General features: G+C 48.1%; 1 protein-coding gene across 7 annotated transcripts in view; it reads left to right on the top strand.

Moving 5' to 3' along the window:
* stau2 (staufen double-stranded RNA binding protein 2) overlaps positions 1–20,109 on the top strand; it is a 622,240-nt gene that overhangs the window by 87,891 nt on the left and 514,240 nt on the right. For all 7 annotated transcript variants that reach the window (XM_072467549.1, XM_072467553.1, XM_072467552.1 and 4 more), the window contains one exon: positions 9,600–9,735. In XM_072467549.1, coding sequence (XP_072323650.1) covers positions 9,600–9,735 — 136 coding nt within the window. The remainder of the gene's footprint in view (positions 1–9,599; positions 9,736–20,109) is intronic.

Below are 20,109 nucleotides of genomic sequence, written 5' to 3' on the forward strand. Positions count from 1 at the left end.
ATTCAATTGCTAATATGTTGCAATTGTTCCCGGGGATAGCCGATTAAACTGCAGATGTCTGGGTTGATGGGCTGTTAAGAGTCCTGAGTATAACTGCAAATGTCTGGGTTGATGGGCTGTTAATAGCCCTGAGTATCGATCTGGGCCGACTTCCCCAGAGCCGAATATGATATTCTGCCTGCAGCTGTCCGTTTGTGTCTTGTTACCTGCTTTTCCCATCAGTCTTTCCGGTTAGCCATTTTAAATCGGGTTTTGGCCAAATTAATCAGGAAGCAGCCATTGTACGTGGCTACACTGGTGTTGTGAGACTTCTTACTGTGCTCACCCCAGTCCAACACCGGCATCTCCACATCATTGTAGAAACAGTTAGAGATGACCTTAGTTCAAGAGACCAAGATGTAAAATTGGCTTGGGTGGGGATGAAGAGGGGAAAGAAGTCATGAGTGGGAGTTGTTAACAGGACCCCTAACTAATAATAATAATAATCTTTATTAGTGTCACAAGTAGACTTACATTGTCGGACAAAGTATACAAGAAGTAAAATTGGGAATGAGTGATAAAGTGACGGCAATCATCATTGATAATTTTAATCTACAGGGTAGCATGGTAGCACAAGTGGCTAGCACTGTGGCTTCACAGCGCAAGGGTCCCAGGTTCGATTCCCCGCTGGGTCACTCTGTGTGGAGTCTGCACGTTCTCCCCGTGTCTGCGTGGGTTTCCTCCTGGTGCTGCGGTTTCCTCCCACAGTCCAAAGACGTGCAGGTTAGGTGGATTAGCCATGCTAAATTACCCTTTGTGTCAAAAAAAAGGTTAGGAGGGGTTATTGGTTTACGGGGATAGGGTGGAAGTGAGGGTTTAAGTGGGTCGGTGCAGGCTCGATGGGCCGAATGGCCTCCTTCTGCACTGTATGTTCTATGTTCTATATCAACTGGGAAAATTAAATAGTCAGTAGTAGCCTGGATGAGGAGTTCATAGAATGCTTTTGAGATAGTTTCTAAAAGCAGCTCAATCTGGTTCCAACTAGAGTGCAGGTTATGGTAGTATTGGTATTGTGTAATGTGACAGGATTAATTAATGACATCAGAGTAAAGGCACCCCTAGGTAGCAGCAGCCAGTGTTAGGAAAACAAAGGTAGTTTTAAGGGATTTATATTTGTATTGTTATGGGCCAGGGTTTAGAAAACTCCAAAGTATATCATGGAGTTTACCTGACCTACAACATTTAATAGATTTTGGTTATGAGGAGCACAAGGGCCCACTTTCCAGGTGTTATGCAACAGAGACCTTAAGTATTTTTAAACAAAACAATGTTTATTCCATGAATTCAGTTAATATTTTAGAAACACACAGTAAACGTTTTATCAACTACCAACACAAATACCCCCCACAGATCCAGTGCTCTAAATGTAACCCTTAATAACTTTCCTAACAACATCCATAAACCAAACACCTTTTTTAACAAAGCAGTAGATATAAATTCTTTACACAAGTCAGTTATCACTTTTAAATTATCAAGTGATCTGGACACCTTTTAACATACAGAGAGAGAGACAAAATGAACCTTCCTTGTCTGAATTCAGCTTTCAACTGCCTAAAACGAAAGTAAAACACAAAGCCACAAACAGCGCCCAGATCAAAACGAAAGTAAAAGCCCGAGACACAACCCACCTGCACCCACACAATGACATTACTGCAGCTTTTTGATAAACACCCATTTCTTAAAGGTACACTCCCATGACAGTATTGGTAAACATTCGAAGCAAGGTATCGTTTTAAGTGGGTTTAATTTAATGTTTCTGTGCCTGGAAACAAAACCTAAAGTTAGATCCAGGCTGAACAAAGTGTCTGTGTGGGGTTTGTTAAGTTCCAACTGCGTTTCTGTTGTGCTTAGAGAAGGTGACTGTATGAAGATAGAATTAACCAGCAGTGGTTAGTCAGCAACTGGGGCCTTGTAAGGTATAGCTGCTTTTACATTTCATTTTAGCTAATTTTATTGCAGATATATTTATTCGAGATATGTAGTGAGCTCTCACATCTCTGCTAGAAGCAATTGGTTTAGAAGGATAGAGATGGAACATCTCTCTCAGCTTTGCCAGAAGACAAACCATACCTTGGAGCAAGAAAACAACCCCACGCACTTTCTCACTCTCACTGCCACACACACATTCACTCCCACTGCCACACACACACTCATTCTCACTGCCCTACACACACTCCCTCTCACTGCCCCACACACACTCACTCTCACTGCCACACACACACACACACGCACTCCCTCTCACTGTAACACAGACACACACTCTCACTGTCCCATACTCACACACAAACACGGACTCTCACTGCCACACTGTGGTAGTATGTATTAGGGGTCATGTGGGACTGGAAGCCCTAATGTCATTGGCTGACAGATCCCGGGCCCTGGTTGGCCGTTGACCTCTAGCTCCGCCCTGAAGGCGGAGTATAAGAAGCCGGAGTCCTCCCCCGCAGGCCAGTCTACTATCGAGCTGCGGGGGAACAGACACGCTTAATAAAGCCTCATCGACTTCACTCTATTCGTCTCACGGAGTCTTTGTGCGCTACAATTTATTAAGCGTGCCTAAAAAGGACTATGGAGCTCAGGATCATCCCGGAATGCCTGAGGATCAGCCCCCACGCAGTGAACGCGGCAGCAGCCTTCAAGCACTGGCAGACTTGTTTTGAGGCCTACCTCAGAACGGCCACCGGCCGGGTCACAGAAGACCAAAAACTACAGGTCCTGCACTCGAGGTTAAGCACGGAGATTTTCTCCCTCATCGAAGACGCGGAGGATTTCCAGACGGCGTTCGCAGCACTGAAAAGTCTCTATGTCCGCCCAGTTAACCAAATCTACGCTCGCTACCAGCTCGCGACGAGACGGCAAAGTCCCGGAGAATCGATGGACGAATTCTACGCCGCGCTGCTGATTTTGGGACGAGCCTGCAGCTGCCCTTCGGTGAACGCAAATGAACACACGGACATGTTAATGCGCGATGCTTTTGTGGCAGGTATTAATTCCTCCCAAATCCGCCAAAGACTTCTAGAAAAAGAGTCGCTAGGACTCTCAGAGGCACGGGCCCTAGCAGCCTCTCTAGACGTGGCCGCACGTAATACCCGCGCCTACGGCCCCGACCACGTGGCAGCCCATTGGGCTTCGTACGTACCTGTCGCGACAAACCCATCCCCCCCCCCCCCCCCCCCCGGACACCCCACAGGCTTGCGCGGTCCAAACGCCAAGTCGCACCGGGGGCACCCGCTGCTATTTCTGCGGCCAGGCGAAACACCCCCGGCAGCGCTGCCCGGCCCGCGCAGCAATCTGCAAGAGCTGCGGGAAAAAGTGCCATTTCGCGGTTGTGTGCCGGACCCGCGAGGACGCCGCTGTCCCGGGAGACCAGGGAGCCCTGCAAGCCGCTTACGCTCCCCAACCCCCCCAGCGCCCCATGTACGACCCGCAGGCGCAGCCGCTTTGGGTCCCGACCACCGCGGTCCCGGGAGAACAGGGAGCCCTGCACGCCGCTTACGCTCCCCAACCCCCCCCCCCGTCCCCACGTATGACCCGCCGGCGCTACCAATTTGGGTCCTGACCACCGCTGTCCCCAGAGATGAGGGAGCCCCGCGCGGTCCTAACGCTCCCCAACCCCCCCAGCGCCCCATGTGCGACCTGCAGACGCCGCCATTTTGGGTCCCAGCCACCACGAGGGAGGAAGGGCGCCGCCATCTTGGACCACCCCAGACCTGTACGACGCGTGGGGGCGGCCATTTTGTCCACCCCCGCCGCCATCTTGTGACCCCCCCCAGCCTCGTGTGATGTATGGGGGCAGCCATTTTGTTTATCCCCGACGCCATCTTGGACGGCAACAACGGACCCCAGTGTCGACGGCTCCACGGGGTTCGAGGAAGACGCTCCACTACTACAACCACGTCTCGCTTCAATTACGCTCGATCAAGCTCGGCCCCGGACACTCCAGACGACGACGACAACGGTGCTAATAAACGGGCACGAGACACCATGCCTAGTCGACTCCGGGAGCACGGAGAGCTTTATCCACCCCGACACGGTAAGACGCTGTTCCTTGACCACCTATCCCAGCACACAAAAGATTTCCCTAGCTGCAGGATCCCACTCCGTACAGATCCAAGGTTTCTGCATAGTTACCCAAACGGTGCAGGGGAGGGAGTTCAAAAACTACAAACTACACGTCCTTCCCCAACTCTGCGCCCCCACATTACTGGGATTAGATTTCCAGTGCAATCTACAGAGCCTTACGTTCAAATTCGGTGGCCCAACACCCCCACTCACTATCTGCGGCCTCGCAACCCTCAAGGTGCAACCCCCGTCCTTGTTTGCGAACCTCACCCCGGATTGCAAACCCGTCGCAGACTAGGAGCAGACGGTACAGCGCCCAGGACCGGACCTTCATTCGGTCCGAAGTCCAGCGGCTACTAAAGGAAGGCATAATCCAGGCCAGCAATAGTCCCTGGAGAGCACAGGTGTTAGTAGTGAAGACAGGGGAGAAACAAAGGATGGTCATAGACTATAGCCAGACCATCAACAGGTACACACAACTAGACGCGTACCCTCTCCCCCGCATATCCGACATGGTCAATCCGATTGCCCAATATAAAGTCTTCTCCACCGTGGACCTCAAGTCCGCCTAACATCAGCTCCCCATCCGCCCAAGTGACCGCAAGTACACAGCCTTCGAGGCAGACGGGCGATTATACCATTTCCTAAGGGTCCCATTTGGCGTCACAAACGGGGTCTCGGTCTTCCAACGGGAGATGGACCGAATGGTTGATCAACATGGGTTGCGGGCCACGTTCCCGTATCTCGACAATGTAACCATCTGCGGCCACAACCAGCAGGACCACGACGCCAACCTCCAAAAATTCCTCCAGACCGCCAAAGCCTTGAACCTCACGTACAACGAGGACAAGTGCGTTTTTAGCACCAACCGGCTAGCCATTCTGGGCTACGTAGTGCGCAATGGGATAATAGGCCCCGACCCCGAACGCATGCGCGCCCTCATGGAATTTCCCCTCCCGCACTGCTCAAAATCCCTGAAATGCTGCCTGGGGTTTTTTTCATACTACGCCCAGTGGGTCCCCCAGTACGCAGACAAGGCCCGCCCCCTAATACAGACCACGACCTTCCCTCTGTCGACAGAGGCTTGCCAGGCCTTCAGCCGCATCAAAGCGGATATCGCAAAGGCCACGATGCGCGCCATCGACGAGTCCCTCCCCTTCCAGGTCGAGAGCGACGCCTCCGACGTAGCTCTAGCGGCCACCCTTAACCAAGCGGGCAGACCCGTGGCCTTTTTCTCCCGAACCCTCCACGCTTCAGAAATCCGCCACTCCTCAGTGGAAAAGGAAGCCCAAGCCATAGTGGAAGCTGTGCGACATTAGAGGCATTACCTGGCCGGCAGGAGATTCACTCTCCTCACCGACCAACGGTCGGTAGCCTTCATGTTCGATAATGCACTGCGGGGCAAAATCAAAAACGACAAGATCTTAAGGTGGAGGATCGAACTCTCCACCTTCAACTACGAGTTCTTGTATCGTCCCGGAAAGCTGAACGAGCCGTCCGATGCCCTATCCCGCGGCACATGTGCCAATGCACAAATTAACCGCCTCCAAACCCTCCACGAGGACCTCTGCCACCCGGGGGTCACTCGGTTTTTCCACTTTATCAAGTCCCGCAACCTCCCATACTCTTTAGAGGAGGTCCGTACAGTCACAAGGGACTGCCACATCTGCGCGGAATGCAAACCGCATTTTTTCAGGCCGGAGGGTGCGCGCCTGATTAAGGCTTCCCGCCCCTTTGAACGCTTAGTCTGGATTTCAAAGAGCCCCTCCCCTCCACCGACCGCAACACATACTTCCTTAATGTGGTGGACGAATACTCCCGCTTTCCATTCGCCATTCCCTGCTCTGACATGACCGCAGCCACAGTCATTAAAGCCCTGAACACCATCTTCACACTGTTCGGTTGCCCCGCATACGTCCACAGCGACAGGGTGTCCTCTTTCATGAGTGACGAGCTGCGCCAGTTCCTGCTCAGCAAGGGCATAGCCTCAAGCAGGACGACCAGCTACAACCCCCGGGGGAACGGGCAAGTAGAGAGGGAGAACGGCATGGTCTGGAAGACCGTCCTACTGGCCCTACGGTCCAGGGACCTCCCAGTTTCACGGTGGCAGGAGGTCCTCCCGGACGCTCTCCACTCCATCCGGTTGCTATTGTGTACGAGCACTAATCAAACGCCTCATGAGCGTCTCCTTGGCTTCCCTAGGAAGTCCTCCTGTGGAACGTCGCTGCCGACCTGGCTGGCGGCCCCAGGACCCATCTTGCTCCGAAAGCATGTGCGGGCACACAAGGCGGACCCGTTGGTCGAAAGGGTTCACCTCCTCCACGCGAACCCGCAGTACGCTTACGTGGAGTACCCCGACGGCCGACAGGACACGGTCTCCCTGCGAGATCTGGCGCCAGCCGGCAACACACCCCCCCCCCCCCGACACCATTCACCCAACCCCCCCCTCCTGCCACCGCCGCATCCCGCGACCGCCCCCTTCCCAGGAGGATCAGTCCTCCTCCCAGGCCCGACCAGGAATAAAGCCCAAGCTGAAACCGTAAGGCTCCCGAAGACGACAACACCGGAACAAGCACCACCACCACCACCGGGGTCGAGGCGATCGACACGGACGACCAGACCGCCCGACCGACTCGTGGCGTCGATCTAAATCAATATATGTACTTTTCACAAGAACATTTTGCTTTTCTCCCGATACCTTCTGTAAATAGTTGAAACAGGACAAAATTGTACATACTGTATTGCCATATGAATGTTTTCCTCCCAGGACCAGCCCTGTAAACCCTTACCACCATGCGAAGCATCACCCCGCCGGGTTCATTTTTGACAAGGGGTGAATGTGGTAGTATGTATTAGGGGTCATGTGGGACTGGAAGCCCTAATGTCATTGGCTGACAGATCCCGGGCCCTGGTTGGCCGTTGACCTCTAGCTCCGCCCTGAAGGCGGAGTATAAGAAGCCGGAGTCCTCCCCCGCAGACCAGTCTACTATCGAGCTGCGGGGGAACAGACACGCTTAATAAAGCCTCATCGACTTCACTCTATTCGTCTCACGGAGTCTTTGTGCGCTACACACACACACTCACTCATTCTCACTGTCCCATACTCACAAACAGATACGGACTCTCATTGCCAGACACACACACACACTCACTCTCACTGCCATACACACTTACTCACACTGTCACACACACTCACTCTTACTTCCACACACACACTCACTCTCACTGCCACACACACACTCTCACTGCCACACAAACACTCACTCTCACTGACTCTCACTGCCACACAAACACTCACTCTCACTGCCACATGCACACTCACTCTCGCTGCCACATACACACTCACTCTCACTGCCACACACACACACTCTCACTGCCACATGCACACTCACTCTCGCTGCCACATACACACTCCCGCTGCCACACACACTCACTCACATTGCTGCACATGCACTCACTCTCATTGTCACTCTTACACTCACTCTCACTGCCCCACACACACTCACTCTCATTGTCACTCTTACACTCATTCTCACTGCCCCACACACACTCACTCTCATTGTCACTCTTACACTCACTCTCGCTGCCCCACACACACACTCACTCTCGCTGCCCCACACACACTCACTCTCATTGTCACTCTTACACTCACTCTCGCTGCCCCACACACACACTCACTCTCGCTGCCCCACACACACTCACTCTCATTGTCACTCTTACACTCACTCTCGCTGCCCCACACACACTCACTCTCATTGTCACTCTTACACTCACTCTCACTGCCCCACACACACTCACTCTCACTGCCCCACACACACACTCATTCTCATTGTCACTCTTACACTCACTCTCACTGCCACACACACACACTCACTCTCACTGCCCCACACACATTCACTCTCTTTGCCACACACCCACCCCCTCTCAGTGCCCCACACAGTCACTCACTCTCACTGCCACACACACTCCCACTCATTACTACCCCCCCCCCCCCCGCCCCCCCAACGCACACACACACACACACCGCCACACACACAGTCACTCAGTCTCACTGGAACAAGTGAACACACACTCAGTGCTGTATACTCACCAGGGCACTGTCCCTCTATGAGCCGCCATTTCACCCTTCATGTACTTGCCACAACTTTGCCCTCCCTGGGCCCGCCACAATATCTGCTTCCTCCCTCCCGTGGTCCAACCCGGAAGATCATTGCTTACCACCCCAGTATCTGAGGAGTTGTGAATGATGCGGAACATTGTGCAGTCATCAGCGAACATCCCCACAACTGACCTTGTGATGGAAGGAAGGTCATTGATGAAGCACCTGAAGATGGTAGGACCTAGGACACTACCCTGAGGAACTCCGGCAGTGAAGTCCTAGAACTGAGATGATTCATCTCCGACAACCATCTTCCCTTGTGCTAGGTTTGACTCCAACCAGTTGTAAAGCATTCTGGGAGGTCTTGACATTGCGAACAGCAGTATATAAATACAAACCTAGCTGTCTTTTTGGAAAATTAATTGAGCCCACAGAAGACAGGAGGAGTAAGTATATTAAATTAAAAATACTGTCACTGGTTGCAAATTCCTGCTTCAAACAGCTGTTGGCTATCTATGTACAGTGAAATCTGTAGTAACTGACACTCCCAAACAAAAGACACTGGGAAAACAAAAAGAAACTTATCAACAGTCCCAAATAACTTAAGAGGCAGAAGCTGCACTTTAAAATTACAAGCAGTCGTAAATTAAGAACTTCAGTGCACCAAGTCTATTTACAACTTAAAACATGGGACACACAAGTCAGCGTATTGTGGCAGCAGAGGTTGAAGGAATTGTTTAATTTTGTGGAATGGAAAGTTCTTTACCCTGTATCCTTTGTGGCAGGGAAACTGCTCTATCTCAAGGAATGAGTGGTTGCATGACTCTATCCAAGAGTTGGAGTGGTTTCTCAGCCGCTATGGGTATTGGGGTAAAGAACACCCTTGAACTTCATTGCAGTGTTGATGTAAGCCTACTTGTGACAATAATAAAGATTATTATTATTAATAAAGATTATTATTTCGACTGAAGCTGGAACTTCACAGAGGAAGGCCATATCTCACGCCTCCAATAACCCAGCAGTCCCTTACCCAACCCCCAGCACTTTGAACGTTAACAGCTGCAATATATAAAGACATAAGACCCCCGGCAGTGGCTAGAGAACGTTATTTACGTCTACCCAATACACCTTGACTCTGTCACAACAAACAAATCGATCAAAATAGGCATATAGAACTGTATGAGAAAAAATAAGGTTAGCCAAATCAAATTATATTGGCTAGTAATACTAATGAATTATTGAATAACTATAGTATTGGTCCAAGAGTGAATATTAAGCAAAAAATCACAGATAGATGTATCAACAGTAATTGTTGATCTTAACCAATTGTGCAAATAAGAGGTTTATGTTGTTCAGTCATGCTTTAGAAGCTACTGAAAGCATTCTTTTTGGGTTGCAGGTAGTATAACACCGACTGTAGAGCTGAATGGTCTTGCGATGAAGAGGGGAGAACCTGCTATCTATAGACCATTAGAACCAAAGCCAATGCCCAACTACAGAGCTAACTATAATTTTAAGGGCATGTACAATCAAAGGTTAGTCTGGAAAACCTTTTACTTATTGGTAAATTAATTTTTAATTAAAATGCTTATTTGTGTTTAAATTACATTTTTATTAGTTTCTTATCAGAACAAATATGATGCAACTCATGCATTTTTTTTTTTGGCTGGTCCAGTTCATTTAATGGTCAATGGTCATTGCTGGGGATTATTATTAAAGGTTTCCTTCAAAATCTATAATATAGATCTTGCCTGAATCTTCCTGCTCAACCACATAAGAAAAACACATTTTAGTTAAGGATTTGTATCTGTGTGAGTATTGTGCTGCTCCGAAATAGTTTTATTTTTTTAAACATTTACAATTTTATGATTCTTGTCTCATGTTTTTTTTTAAAAGATCTGTTTGGGGGAAAAAAATCACATCAAAAGGCAATTGGAAGCATCCAAATTAAAAATTTGTTCTTTTAGTCTGGAAAAGTACATTTTTGAAGAAGTATTTTATCAAACATTGTGGTTTCCCGATTTACTGACAGGACACTTGAGAGTTCATAATAGTTTGGTGTCAATACTGCAAGAGAAATTCTACTTCTAGCCGACTGCATAACATTTTCTGACAGCATAGCATTGTCTCATCCTGGAACGTAGTCTAACCTTTCTGTGTCCAGTATAGTATTCTTTAATATTTATATCTGCAGTTCTGTGCTCAGTCATTCACATCTTTCATGTGCTGGCAGAAGTTTGAGAATTTTATGTCTGTCATTAGTGGAGTTTTTTTCCCTTTGGCTGTAAAATTTAGTTCAAAAACTTTAATTTATAACTTGGATTCAACATTAAGTCAAATCTACATTAACTCCAAAATCTATATGAAAGCTTTTCTCATAGTGTAAATTCACATTACGTCACTGTTATTTCTTCGTGGCACTTGAAACCTGTAAATTCTGCTATGCATTCCAGGAACAGTCCGAGACAAAGTGAATCATTATGTTGAAGTAGCTTATTAAGGTAAGCATCTTCAACATCTCCCTGTTCTTCCAGGTTATATGAAATCATAGCCTACCTAGTTCCTTTTCTCCCACTCCCTCCCCAGTCGAGCACCATTGGATCTTTTTGCCATGATTAAAGAATTCTTTAAGTCCAAGACCTTATAATAATCTTTATTAGTTTCACAAGTAGGCTTACATTAACATTGCAATGACGTTACTGTGAAAATCCCCTAGTCGCCACATTACGGCACCTGTTCGGGTACACAGAGGGAGAATTCAGAATGTCCCATTCACCTAACAAGCACATCTTTCGGGACTTGTGGGAGGAAACCGGAGCACCCGGAGGAAACCGACGCAGACACGGGGAGAATGTGCAGACTCCACACAGACAGTGACCCAAGCCGGCAATTGAACTCGGGTCCCTGGCGCTGTGAAGTAACAGTGTGTAACCACTGTGCTACCGTGCCATCTGGACAGATGGATTACGTTTTGTGCCAGATAATAGGAAATCAAATGATTCAAATAGCCAAACAGCAAGTATTTGAAAAATTAATCTCAACTCCACCACTGCTGCCTCTGTGGCTTCCTTCAATCACCAGTACATGTTGCTGAAAATTCTAGTACTAATCTTATTACAAACTAATAAGATCTCATCTCATCACACACTTGATTGTGCTAGAGGACCTTTTCCAACATTCTGACGAAGTAATTTTTCTAAGCATTATGCAAATCAGAGAGCACTTGACTACCTACTACTTTTACGAGCTCTTACATAGATCACCTGAAGCAGGAAATCTTATGGTTTTACTCTTAATTTGTAGACTGAAAGAGTTTAGGTGGCTTTCATTCTGGACAGACCGTGAATTTATTTTGATGAAGCTTTGAAAAAATATATTTTTAATTGACCATTTTTCACTTATAATGCTACATTAACATCAAATAGCCCAGAAAATGAATATCAAATAGTGCATTCTTGTACAAAAAAAGAAATAAACACCCAACTGAGCTATAAATCCCACCCAAAAAAAGGACAGAAATAACCTAACCCCTCAATAATAAAAACGCCCCCTCTGCTGCCCATTAACAGCTGATGATGATTAATTGTTTGAAGTAGAAAATGAATGGCTGCCGCCTGTTGTGAAATCCGCACTGGAGACGCCAATAACTGTTGCGCGTTTCTTTTACTTTTCTTTTCTGTGGCTCTGTTTCAATTATGGCAATCAGTGAATTTGCCCTTCCTTTTATGTCATCTGTGTCCGAATGTTTAGAGTCGCCAGGTATCGAATGATACCACCACAAGTTTCAACCGGCTATCGATCAAAGAGCCAAACACCAGTTAGTTAGTTCAAGGTCAAGGGTACTTTATTTACACACAATTAGTCATGCAACATAAACACTACTAGTTAACTACATCTATCAGCTAAGACAAGCTGTACTTAACTTCGGGCACCCGGCTTAGGTCAGAAAACAGTGGCCGCTGTTCAATTCTGGATCTCTCGGGTTCGAAGGAGTAACTGCTGCTCAGCTGGGCTCATCCGTCTGGCAGCGGGCGTTGAACTTGGACTCGCTTCTGGTGTTGCTGCAATTGGCGATGGCCGTGACCGGGGTACCAAGGCCAAGAGAGAGCGAACATATGGCGAACCTTCTTCTTATACTCTGGGGGTTTTCGCGCTCTTTTGGGCGGTACTTTGATTTGGGCCTTACTAATTGGGTGATCCCTGATCACTCCGTTCGATTCCTTAGCCAATAAGTGGGCGGGGATCTGGATGGCTGGGCATGTCCCAAGCGGTCACTGACCCCGTTGTTTGCGTTTCCCTTGAACAGGGAGTGGCGCCAAAATGTCTGGGACTGTCCCGGTTGCTTGAGTACCAGTCCTTTGTTTTGGGGAAGGTGGGCCATCAAATGCTAATCAGCCCCATTAAAATGCTAATTGGTTGGAGTTTCGATACCATCTGGATTTCTTGCTTACGAAAATGCATTTCAGGCGCTGAGTCTGCCGGAGTCTAGGCTTGTCCATTTTGCCCGCCAGGCTTTGCGAGTTTCTCTGTACCTAGTTGGAAGTGGCCATCCCAGATGGCTACACGCCTCAGGTAGAACACCTCCATTGACCCCCTAACAATGTACTTCACCTTTTCCAGATATAAAAATTCAATGAGGTCACCCAACCAGGACTGGGCGGAGTGGAAGATCTCCATCCCAGCAGAACTTGCCTCCGGGCTATCAATGAGGCAAATGCAAGAACATTTGCCTTCACCCCGGACTGCAACCCCAGCAAGTTTGACACCCCGAAATGGCCACCAATGGGCAAGGCGCCAGTTCAATGTTAAGAATCGCTGTCATGGTGTGAAAAAAGGAGATTAAAGAAGGGCCTCACCCCACATGTCCTCATCCAAAATAGATCCCAGCTCCCCATCCCTCTTCTCCCTCATGTGGTCCCTCACGGGACAGCTTCCATTGGCATAATCTGCCCATAAATATTTGAAATGCCTTCCCCTGACCATGCCAACAACAGGATTCTCCCAGTAGGGGGGGTTGCAGTACTAAGGAAAATGTAGGACAGGCCTTCCTGACAAAATCACGTAACTGGAAGTAGCGGACCAAGTGCACCCCTGACAACTGAAATTTCACCAAAAGCTCCTCCCAACTAGCAAACCGTCCCTCCAGGAACAGATCCCCACAATACACAAGCCCCTTCCTTCCCATGACTTAAATGTCACTTGCAGATCCGACGACACACTCAAATGTTTGCCGCAGATAGGAGTCAACAATGACATGGCGCTCTGCTTGTAATGCTGCCTAAACTGCTTCCATATCCTGAAAGTAGATATCACCACTGGGTTTGCGGAATATCTTGCTGGGAAGAACGGGGGCGGAGCCATTACCAAAGACCGTAACCTCAAGCCCGTGCACAAGCTCGCCTCCATCTGCTCCCATATAGAATCTATCTCAGGATTGCCAATATAGGGACTTCCGGTGGATGCCACGGAGTGAGTGGTCGCACATTTGGTGGTTCCTGCTCAATGCGGATTTTTTCGGTCTTTTCCAGCCCGAAGGGTATAGGATTTGAGGTCAAAAGGTGAAAGAGTGCTCAGGGACGTTAATACTCCTCTTGTGTGTCTGGTGCATGGATCAGCGGATGAGCGCCACAAAAAAGAAAGAGCAGTTGGAGCAGGAGAGTTTTCCTAATGCGCCACAGGGAAAAATGGCAGAGGGCAAGGGGGGACAAGCTGCCTGCCCAGTAGTCGACGAAGCAGCTGGTGGAGTTCTTAAATAACAAGTTCCAGCAGTAGAGGAAAGAGTCCCTGGTAGACCTGACCAAGATGGTTGAGCCTCTGAGATCTGGGATTGAGCGAGTTGAGCAGAGACGAGAGTCTCAGGGCCGGGCGATTCAGAAAATGAAGGAGGTGGTGGGGGAGCATGAGGAGCAGATGGCCTCATTAGCGGCGGAGTTTGGAATGATGGGAGAAAACCAGAAGAAGTTGAGGGAGAAGCTGGATGACCTGGAGAACCGCTCCAGGAGGCAAAACTGTGAGGATTGTTAGGATGCCTGAGGCATTGAAGGTGCGGAGGCCACTGTATATGTGGCGAGTATGCTGGAGACGTTGATGGGGGAGTGGGCCATTGATCGGCATCTCAAGGTGGAACGAGTGCACAGGGCGCTGAGGAGGAGGCCGTAGGTGGGGATCTACTGAGAGCGATGATGGTGCAGCTGCATGACTTTTTGGATAAGGAAAGATCCTATGATAAGCGAAGCAGACCAAGAAATGTACATGAGAAGGGAGTGAGCTGCAGGTCTACCAAGACCTGGGTGTGGAGTTCGCGAGGAGGAGGGCCGAGTTCAACTGGATAAAGGCTGCACTCTTTGAGAAGGGGGTGAAGTTTGAAGTATTATATCCCGCCTGCCTGTGGGTGACTTTCCAGAAGCACACACCAGAGGAGGCGATCGACTTTATGAAGGACAATGGACTGGGTGGAATGTGAGTACTTTATCAAAGATCATGGATTGGGCATGGTTTCAGGGATTCGGGTGGACAGTTGGAGTGTTACTATTGTACTGTTTTATTGTCCATGTTCATGTTGTTACGAGTTAAGTTGGGATAATGGCGGAGTTGTTTGGATGGGGTTGTTTCCTCTTCTGTTTTTATGATTATCCCTCTTTATGAGCTTAGTAGTTCCTTGGACGGCAGGGGATGGGGGATATTGTTGTCGCTAACTTTAGCCTCAGTTTAATTGCTCTGTTCTATCACCTTTGCTCTTGAGTCACCAGGTATCTTTCTGATACCGCCACGTGGTTCACGTCCGAGTAATGATCAATAATCCAATACACCGCTTAGTAAGAGTTAAATCAAAGCACAATTATTATATACAGTAATCAATACTCATGCATAAATTCTACGTCTAAGCTACTTCCTATAACTAACAGGCCAATACTTAACTTGGAAATGGCCCACCAGGTCAGGGAAACGAATGGCCTTTCGTTCGGGTTCTGAGCCTCCGGGATTCGAAGTTGGTGCAGGTTGGTAGCTAGGAGCGCCTATCTCGTAGCGAGCGTTGAAGTAAGACTTACGGGATGTTTCGTGATGGCTGGACCGGTCACTGTCAAGGGTTGGTCTGCGTTGCTGAGTGACCCGGTCAGAAGAAGAAGCAGAAGGGTGCAGGAGGAGGCAGAAGGTGTCGCAGCAGAAGGGTCGATTTGAACTTGGACTCTATTCTTATAGTCCCCAGGGGCTTCCTGCCTTTCGAGGTGGACCCTGTACCTGGTTCCAAGTGATTGGACTTTGTCCCAATCACTTGGTTCGATATTCTCCAATGCTGGAGCGATTCCTTGATTCATGGGCGATCTTGAGATGGACGTTCACCTCCCTTTGTGTAGGCTCCTTTTGGCGCCGAAAAGTCTGGGTTGGCTTTGTGTCTAAAATGTTGCACGTTGTTCCCGGGGATTGCTCATTAGTATGCAGATGGCTGGTGTTTTGTTGTGCTTATGGTTCCCTGTATCGATCTTGTCTGGCCTTCCCAGGGGTGAATACACAGATTACCTGTAGCTGCTTGTTTTAGTCCTGTTGGCTGATTTTTCCATCAGCCTTTGCCGTTCGCCATTTTAAATCGGGGTTAGCCATTCTAAATCGGGAGTTAGCCATTTTAACTGGTTACAGTATCTTTCCTTGGTTTAAGGCTTTTGTTTATTATGGCTGATGGACAGAAGACAGAGAGTTGGGATAGTTGGGTCTTTTTTTGGATGGCAAGATGTAACTACTGGGGTGCCACAGGGTTCCGTCTTTGGTCCCCAGCTATTTACAATCTATATAAACGATTTGGATAAAGGGAAAGAAGGTTTTATAGCCAAATTTTCAGATGACACAAAAATAAACGGGACAGTAAGTTGCAAATGGAAATAAGAACCTTACAAATAGATATAGATAGGTTAGGAGAGAGGGCCAAAATTTGGCAGATGGAGTTTAACGCGGATAATGCATTTTAGTCGGAAAAATGGGAAGGCAACTTATCTAAATGGGGAGAGACGTTGAGGTACTCTGTTGCAGAGGGATGTGGGAGTCCTCGTTCATGAGTCACAGAAAACTAGCATGCAGGTACAGCAGATAATAAATAAAGTGAATGGAATGTTGGCATTTATAGCTAAAGGATTTGAGTATAAATATAAGGAAGTGTTGTTGCCCTATGCAAGGCTTTGGTGAGGCCACACCTGGGGTATTGTGCAAAGTTTTGGTCCCCTTATTTGAGGAAAGATGTAGTGGCATTGGAGGTAGTTTAGAGGAGGTTCACTAGGTTGATTCCAGAGATGAGGGGTTTGTCGTATGAGGAGAAATTGAACAGTTTAGGCCTATACTCGCTAGAGTTCAGAAGAATGAGAGAAGATCAAATTGAGGTATACAAGATGATCATAGAATCATAGAATTTACAGTGCAGAAGGAGGCCATTCGGCCCATCGAGTCTGCACCGGCTCTTGGAAAGAGCACCCTACCCAAGGTCAACACCTCCACCCTATCCCCACAACCCAGTAACCTCACCCAACACTAAGGGCAATTTTGGACACTAAGGGCAATTTACCATGGCCAATCCACCTAACCTGCACATCTTTGGACTGTGGGAGGAAACCGGAGCACCCGGAGGAAACCCACGCACACCCGGGGAGGATGTGCAGACTCCGCACAGACAGTGACCCAAGCCGGAATCGAACCTGGGACCCTGGAGCTATGAAGCAATTGTGCTATCCACAATGCTACCGTGCTGATAAAAGGTATGGATAAAGTAGATATGGGACGGATGGTTGATCTTGTGGGGCATTCTAGAATGAGAGGTCATAGTCTTAGGATAAGGGGTAGCAAATTTAAAACGGAATTAAGGAGAAACTACTTCTCCCAAAGGGTTGTGAATCTGTGGAATTCGCTACCCCAGAGTGCAGTGGATGCTGGGACAGTAGGTACATTTAAGGAGGAGTTACAGATTTGCAATTGGTAATGGGTTGAAGGGTTATGGAGAACATGCAGACCCAAGCCGAGAATCATACATACCGTATAGAATGTAAACTGTATGTAATCTTAAGAATTTTTTTTAATTGAAAAGGGTGTTCAGGAAATGAAGCCATCTGTCTATATTGATGATTCATTTTCTCTCTACGAAGAGAGGTGTCATGTGAGGGAAATATGAGGAAATTGGGTCCAGAAATAAGACCCCAATGTAGCAGGCAATTTAGGGGTTAAACAGACTGAGGGAAAAAAAACTGCTAGCACAGAGCGAGAGGGATATGCCCACACCTGACATGAGTTACATTGTTCCATTCAGACTTAAACACGTTAGTGGCACTACACAGGATGGCCCGGTTCAGCAAGGGTGAGTCATTCGAGATCCATTGTCCTTCGGGACATTCCTTTTGTCCAGTCAATGGGAAGGTGTAGTATGAAATGTCCCTACCAGAAGAAAATTTGCTTCATAAATGCAAATATTGCCTTTGTCTTCCTATGAAAGTGGCATGGGAGCTGCATGTTTTTTTACAATGTTGTTGGTTGCAGATAGGAGATAGAAAGGTGCCTACATCGTGAGACATTGTCTCAGTAATTGTTAAACAATTTGGAATAAAAAATGATCACAGCTGTCAGAGCACAAATGTGGAGTGGAACATTGCTACAGGGCAGCCTGTGTCTTCAGCTGTGGCCAGGTTGGTGGTGGGGTTGGGGTAGGAAGGGAAATCCTCTGGAGTGCTGGCTGCACTCTGGTCTGCCTCCAGGAAACTGCCTCCGGGGAGCCATAAAGGCTGGCTGGAAAATTCCAGTCAACCACCGATCTTTGGTCTTAAATGTTCCTTTAATTATCTTCACAAGTTACCTGGGTTACCATTTCGCCCGTCATCTAGCCTCTGGGAAAATGAGGTGAAGATGGTGGTGTTCTGGAGGCAGGCTAGCCTGAGTTACATTCAGTTCTCTTGAATATACCTACTGCCTAGCAGAGGCCAAGAAAGTGTCAGCTGTAAATGCCAACATCAACAAGCTGAAAGAGTAATCTGACCTGAGCAGCTTCCACAGACCTGAGATTTTGAATATGAGAACTCTGACCCATCATGAAAGATGGAACTGCGAAACCATTTGAAGATGATGGGTGGGATTTACTGAGCAACCTGACGTGTGTTTATCAGCAGCAGAGGTGGCCTGCCAGCTGGATTTACTGGTCCCGCCGTTGTCAACGGGAATTCCCGTTTTCTACACCCCTCGAAGCCGGGAAGCCCTTGCATCTGCATGGGACTGGAATATCCCACCGGCATGAACAGTCGGCAAATCCTGTCTATTGTCGACAAAACTGGCCCAATGCTAATTAAAAATATACATAATTTTTTTTAAATGGCAAGGATGTCAGCAAACCAACACTCCAACCAGTCGTGTGAGATTGCACACCTACCTTCCTCTGTTCCCACACCCATATTGGCGTGAAATTCCTGCCAATTATGTCAAACATGTTTGAAAGGTATTTTTTCATATTTGAAGCAGCACCAAACTGGAATGGATAGAAAGGTGGAAGATTAATGCCTGTTCCTGACTTCTCATTGCATTAAAATTTCTTCGTGGGTCACCCGACCTCGATTTTCTACCTGACATATTCTCCATCAGCTACTGTACTGAGTGACTCAGCTTCCCTTATATACTCTTGTCTAAATTCACTGCTCTGTTACCTTTTCAAATCTCTTCTGCCATATAGTAAAACTGAAATACTGAAGACCTGAAATAAAAACTCAGCAGACCCTGGCAACATCTGTGGCGAGAGAAACAAAGTTAATGTTTTGAGTCCAAAATGACTTCCTCTTTGGAATTGAAGAGAGGCAGAAATATGATGGATTTTATGCGGTTGAAAAAGGAGGAAGCCCACTGTCTCTGGTGGGGAAAGTGCAGACGATCAAGATGAACACTGCCCAGGTTCTTTTTCCTCATCAGATCCCTCCCGTTCTTAATCCCCAAGGTGTTTTTCACCACAGTTGACAAATGAATCATGGCGTTTGTGTGTGTGTGTGTGTGGGGGGGATTGGGAAGAAAGTTGTACGAAGAAGGAGGAACATAGGAGACCTGGCACTCCCGAACCTCCAGTTCTACCATTGGCTGGCCACTGCAAAAAGGTTACAGGGATGAGTCAAGGAACTGGGAGCAGAATGGGTCAGAATGGAGGAGAGTTACTGGACGGGGAGATCCCTCTGAGCGCTGGCCATGACCGCACTCCCATTCACCCTAGCCAGACACTCAAAAAGTCCAGTGGTGGTACAACGCTGAGAATGTGGAACCAACTGTGATACCACTTGGGTCTGACCAAGGTGTCCACTATGACCAGGCTTTTCACAGTAACTTCATTGCAGTGATAATGTAAGCCTACTTGTGACAATAAAGATTATAATAAAAATAATCTGCAAAAATGACAAGTTCATCCCCGCGACAATGGATGCCTCCTTCAAAAGGTGGAGACAGGACGAAGGTACTCTGACAATAGGAGACATGTACGTAGAAGGCAGGGTAGCGACCCATGGGGAACTCACGGGCAGATTCCAGCTCCCGAAAGGGAACAAACCAAGATACAATCAAATCAAAAACTTCCTCTGCAAGGAGACGGAGACATTCCCCTAGATACCAAGACACTCACTGTTAGACAGGTTACTGACTGCGGGCGAGCTAGGAGACGGGGACTGTGCAGACATGTACGGACAACTACTGGAGGAGGTACACTCACCCTTGGATGAGACAAGGGAGAAATGAGAGGAAGAGCTAGGCAGAGAGATGGGGGAGGGCTCTGTAGCGAAGCACTGCACAGGGTAAACTTCACCTCCACGTGCTCAGAGCTGAGCCTAACGCAACTAAAGGTGGTGCACAGGACATACCTAACCAGGATAGGAATGAGTGGGTTCTTCCTGGAGGTGGAGGACAAGTGTGAATGGTGC

The sequence above is a fragment of the Scyliorhinus torazame genome, chromosome 11 (assembly GCF_047496885.1).
Source record: "Scyliorhinus torazame isolate Kashiwa2021f chromosome 11, sScyTor2.1, whole genome shotgun sequence".
Classification (NCBI taxonomy): domain Eukaryota; kingdom Metazoa; phylum Chordata; class Chondrichthyes; order Carcharhiniformes; family Scyliorhinidae; genus Scyliorhinus; species Scyliorhinus torazame.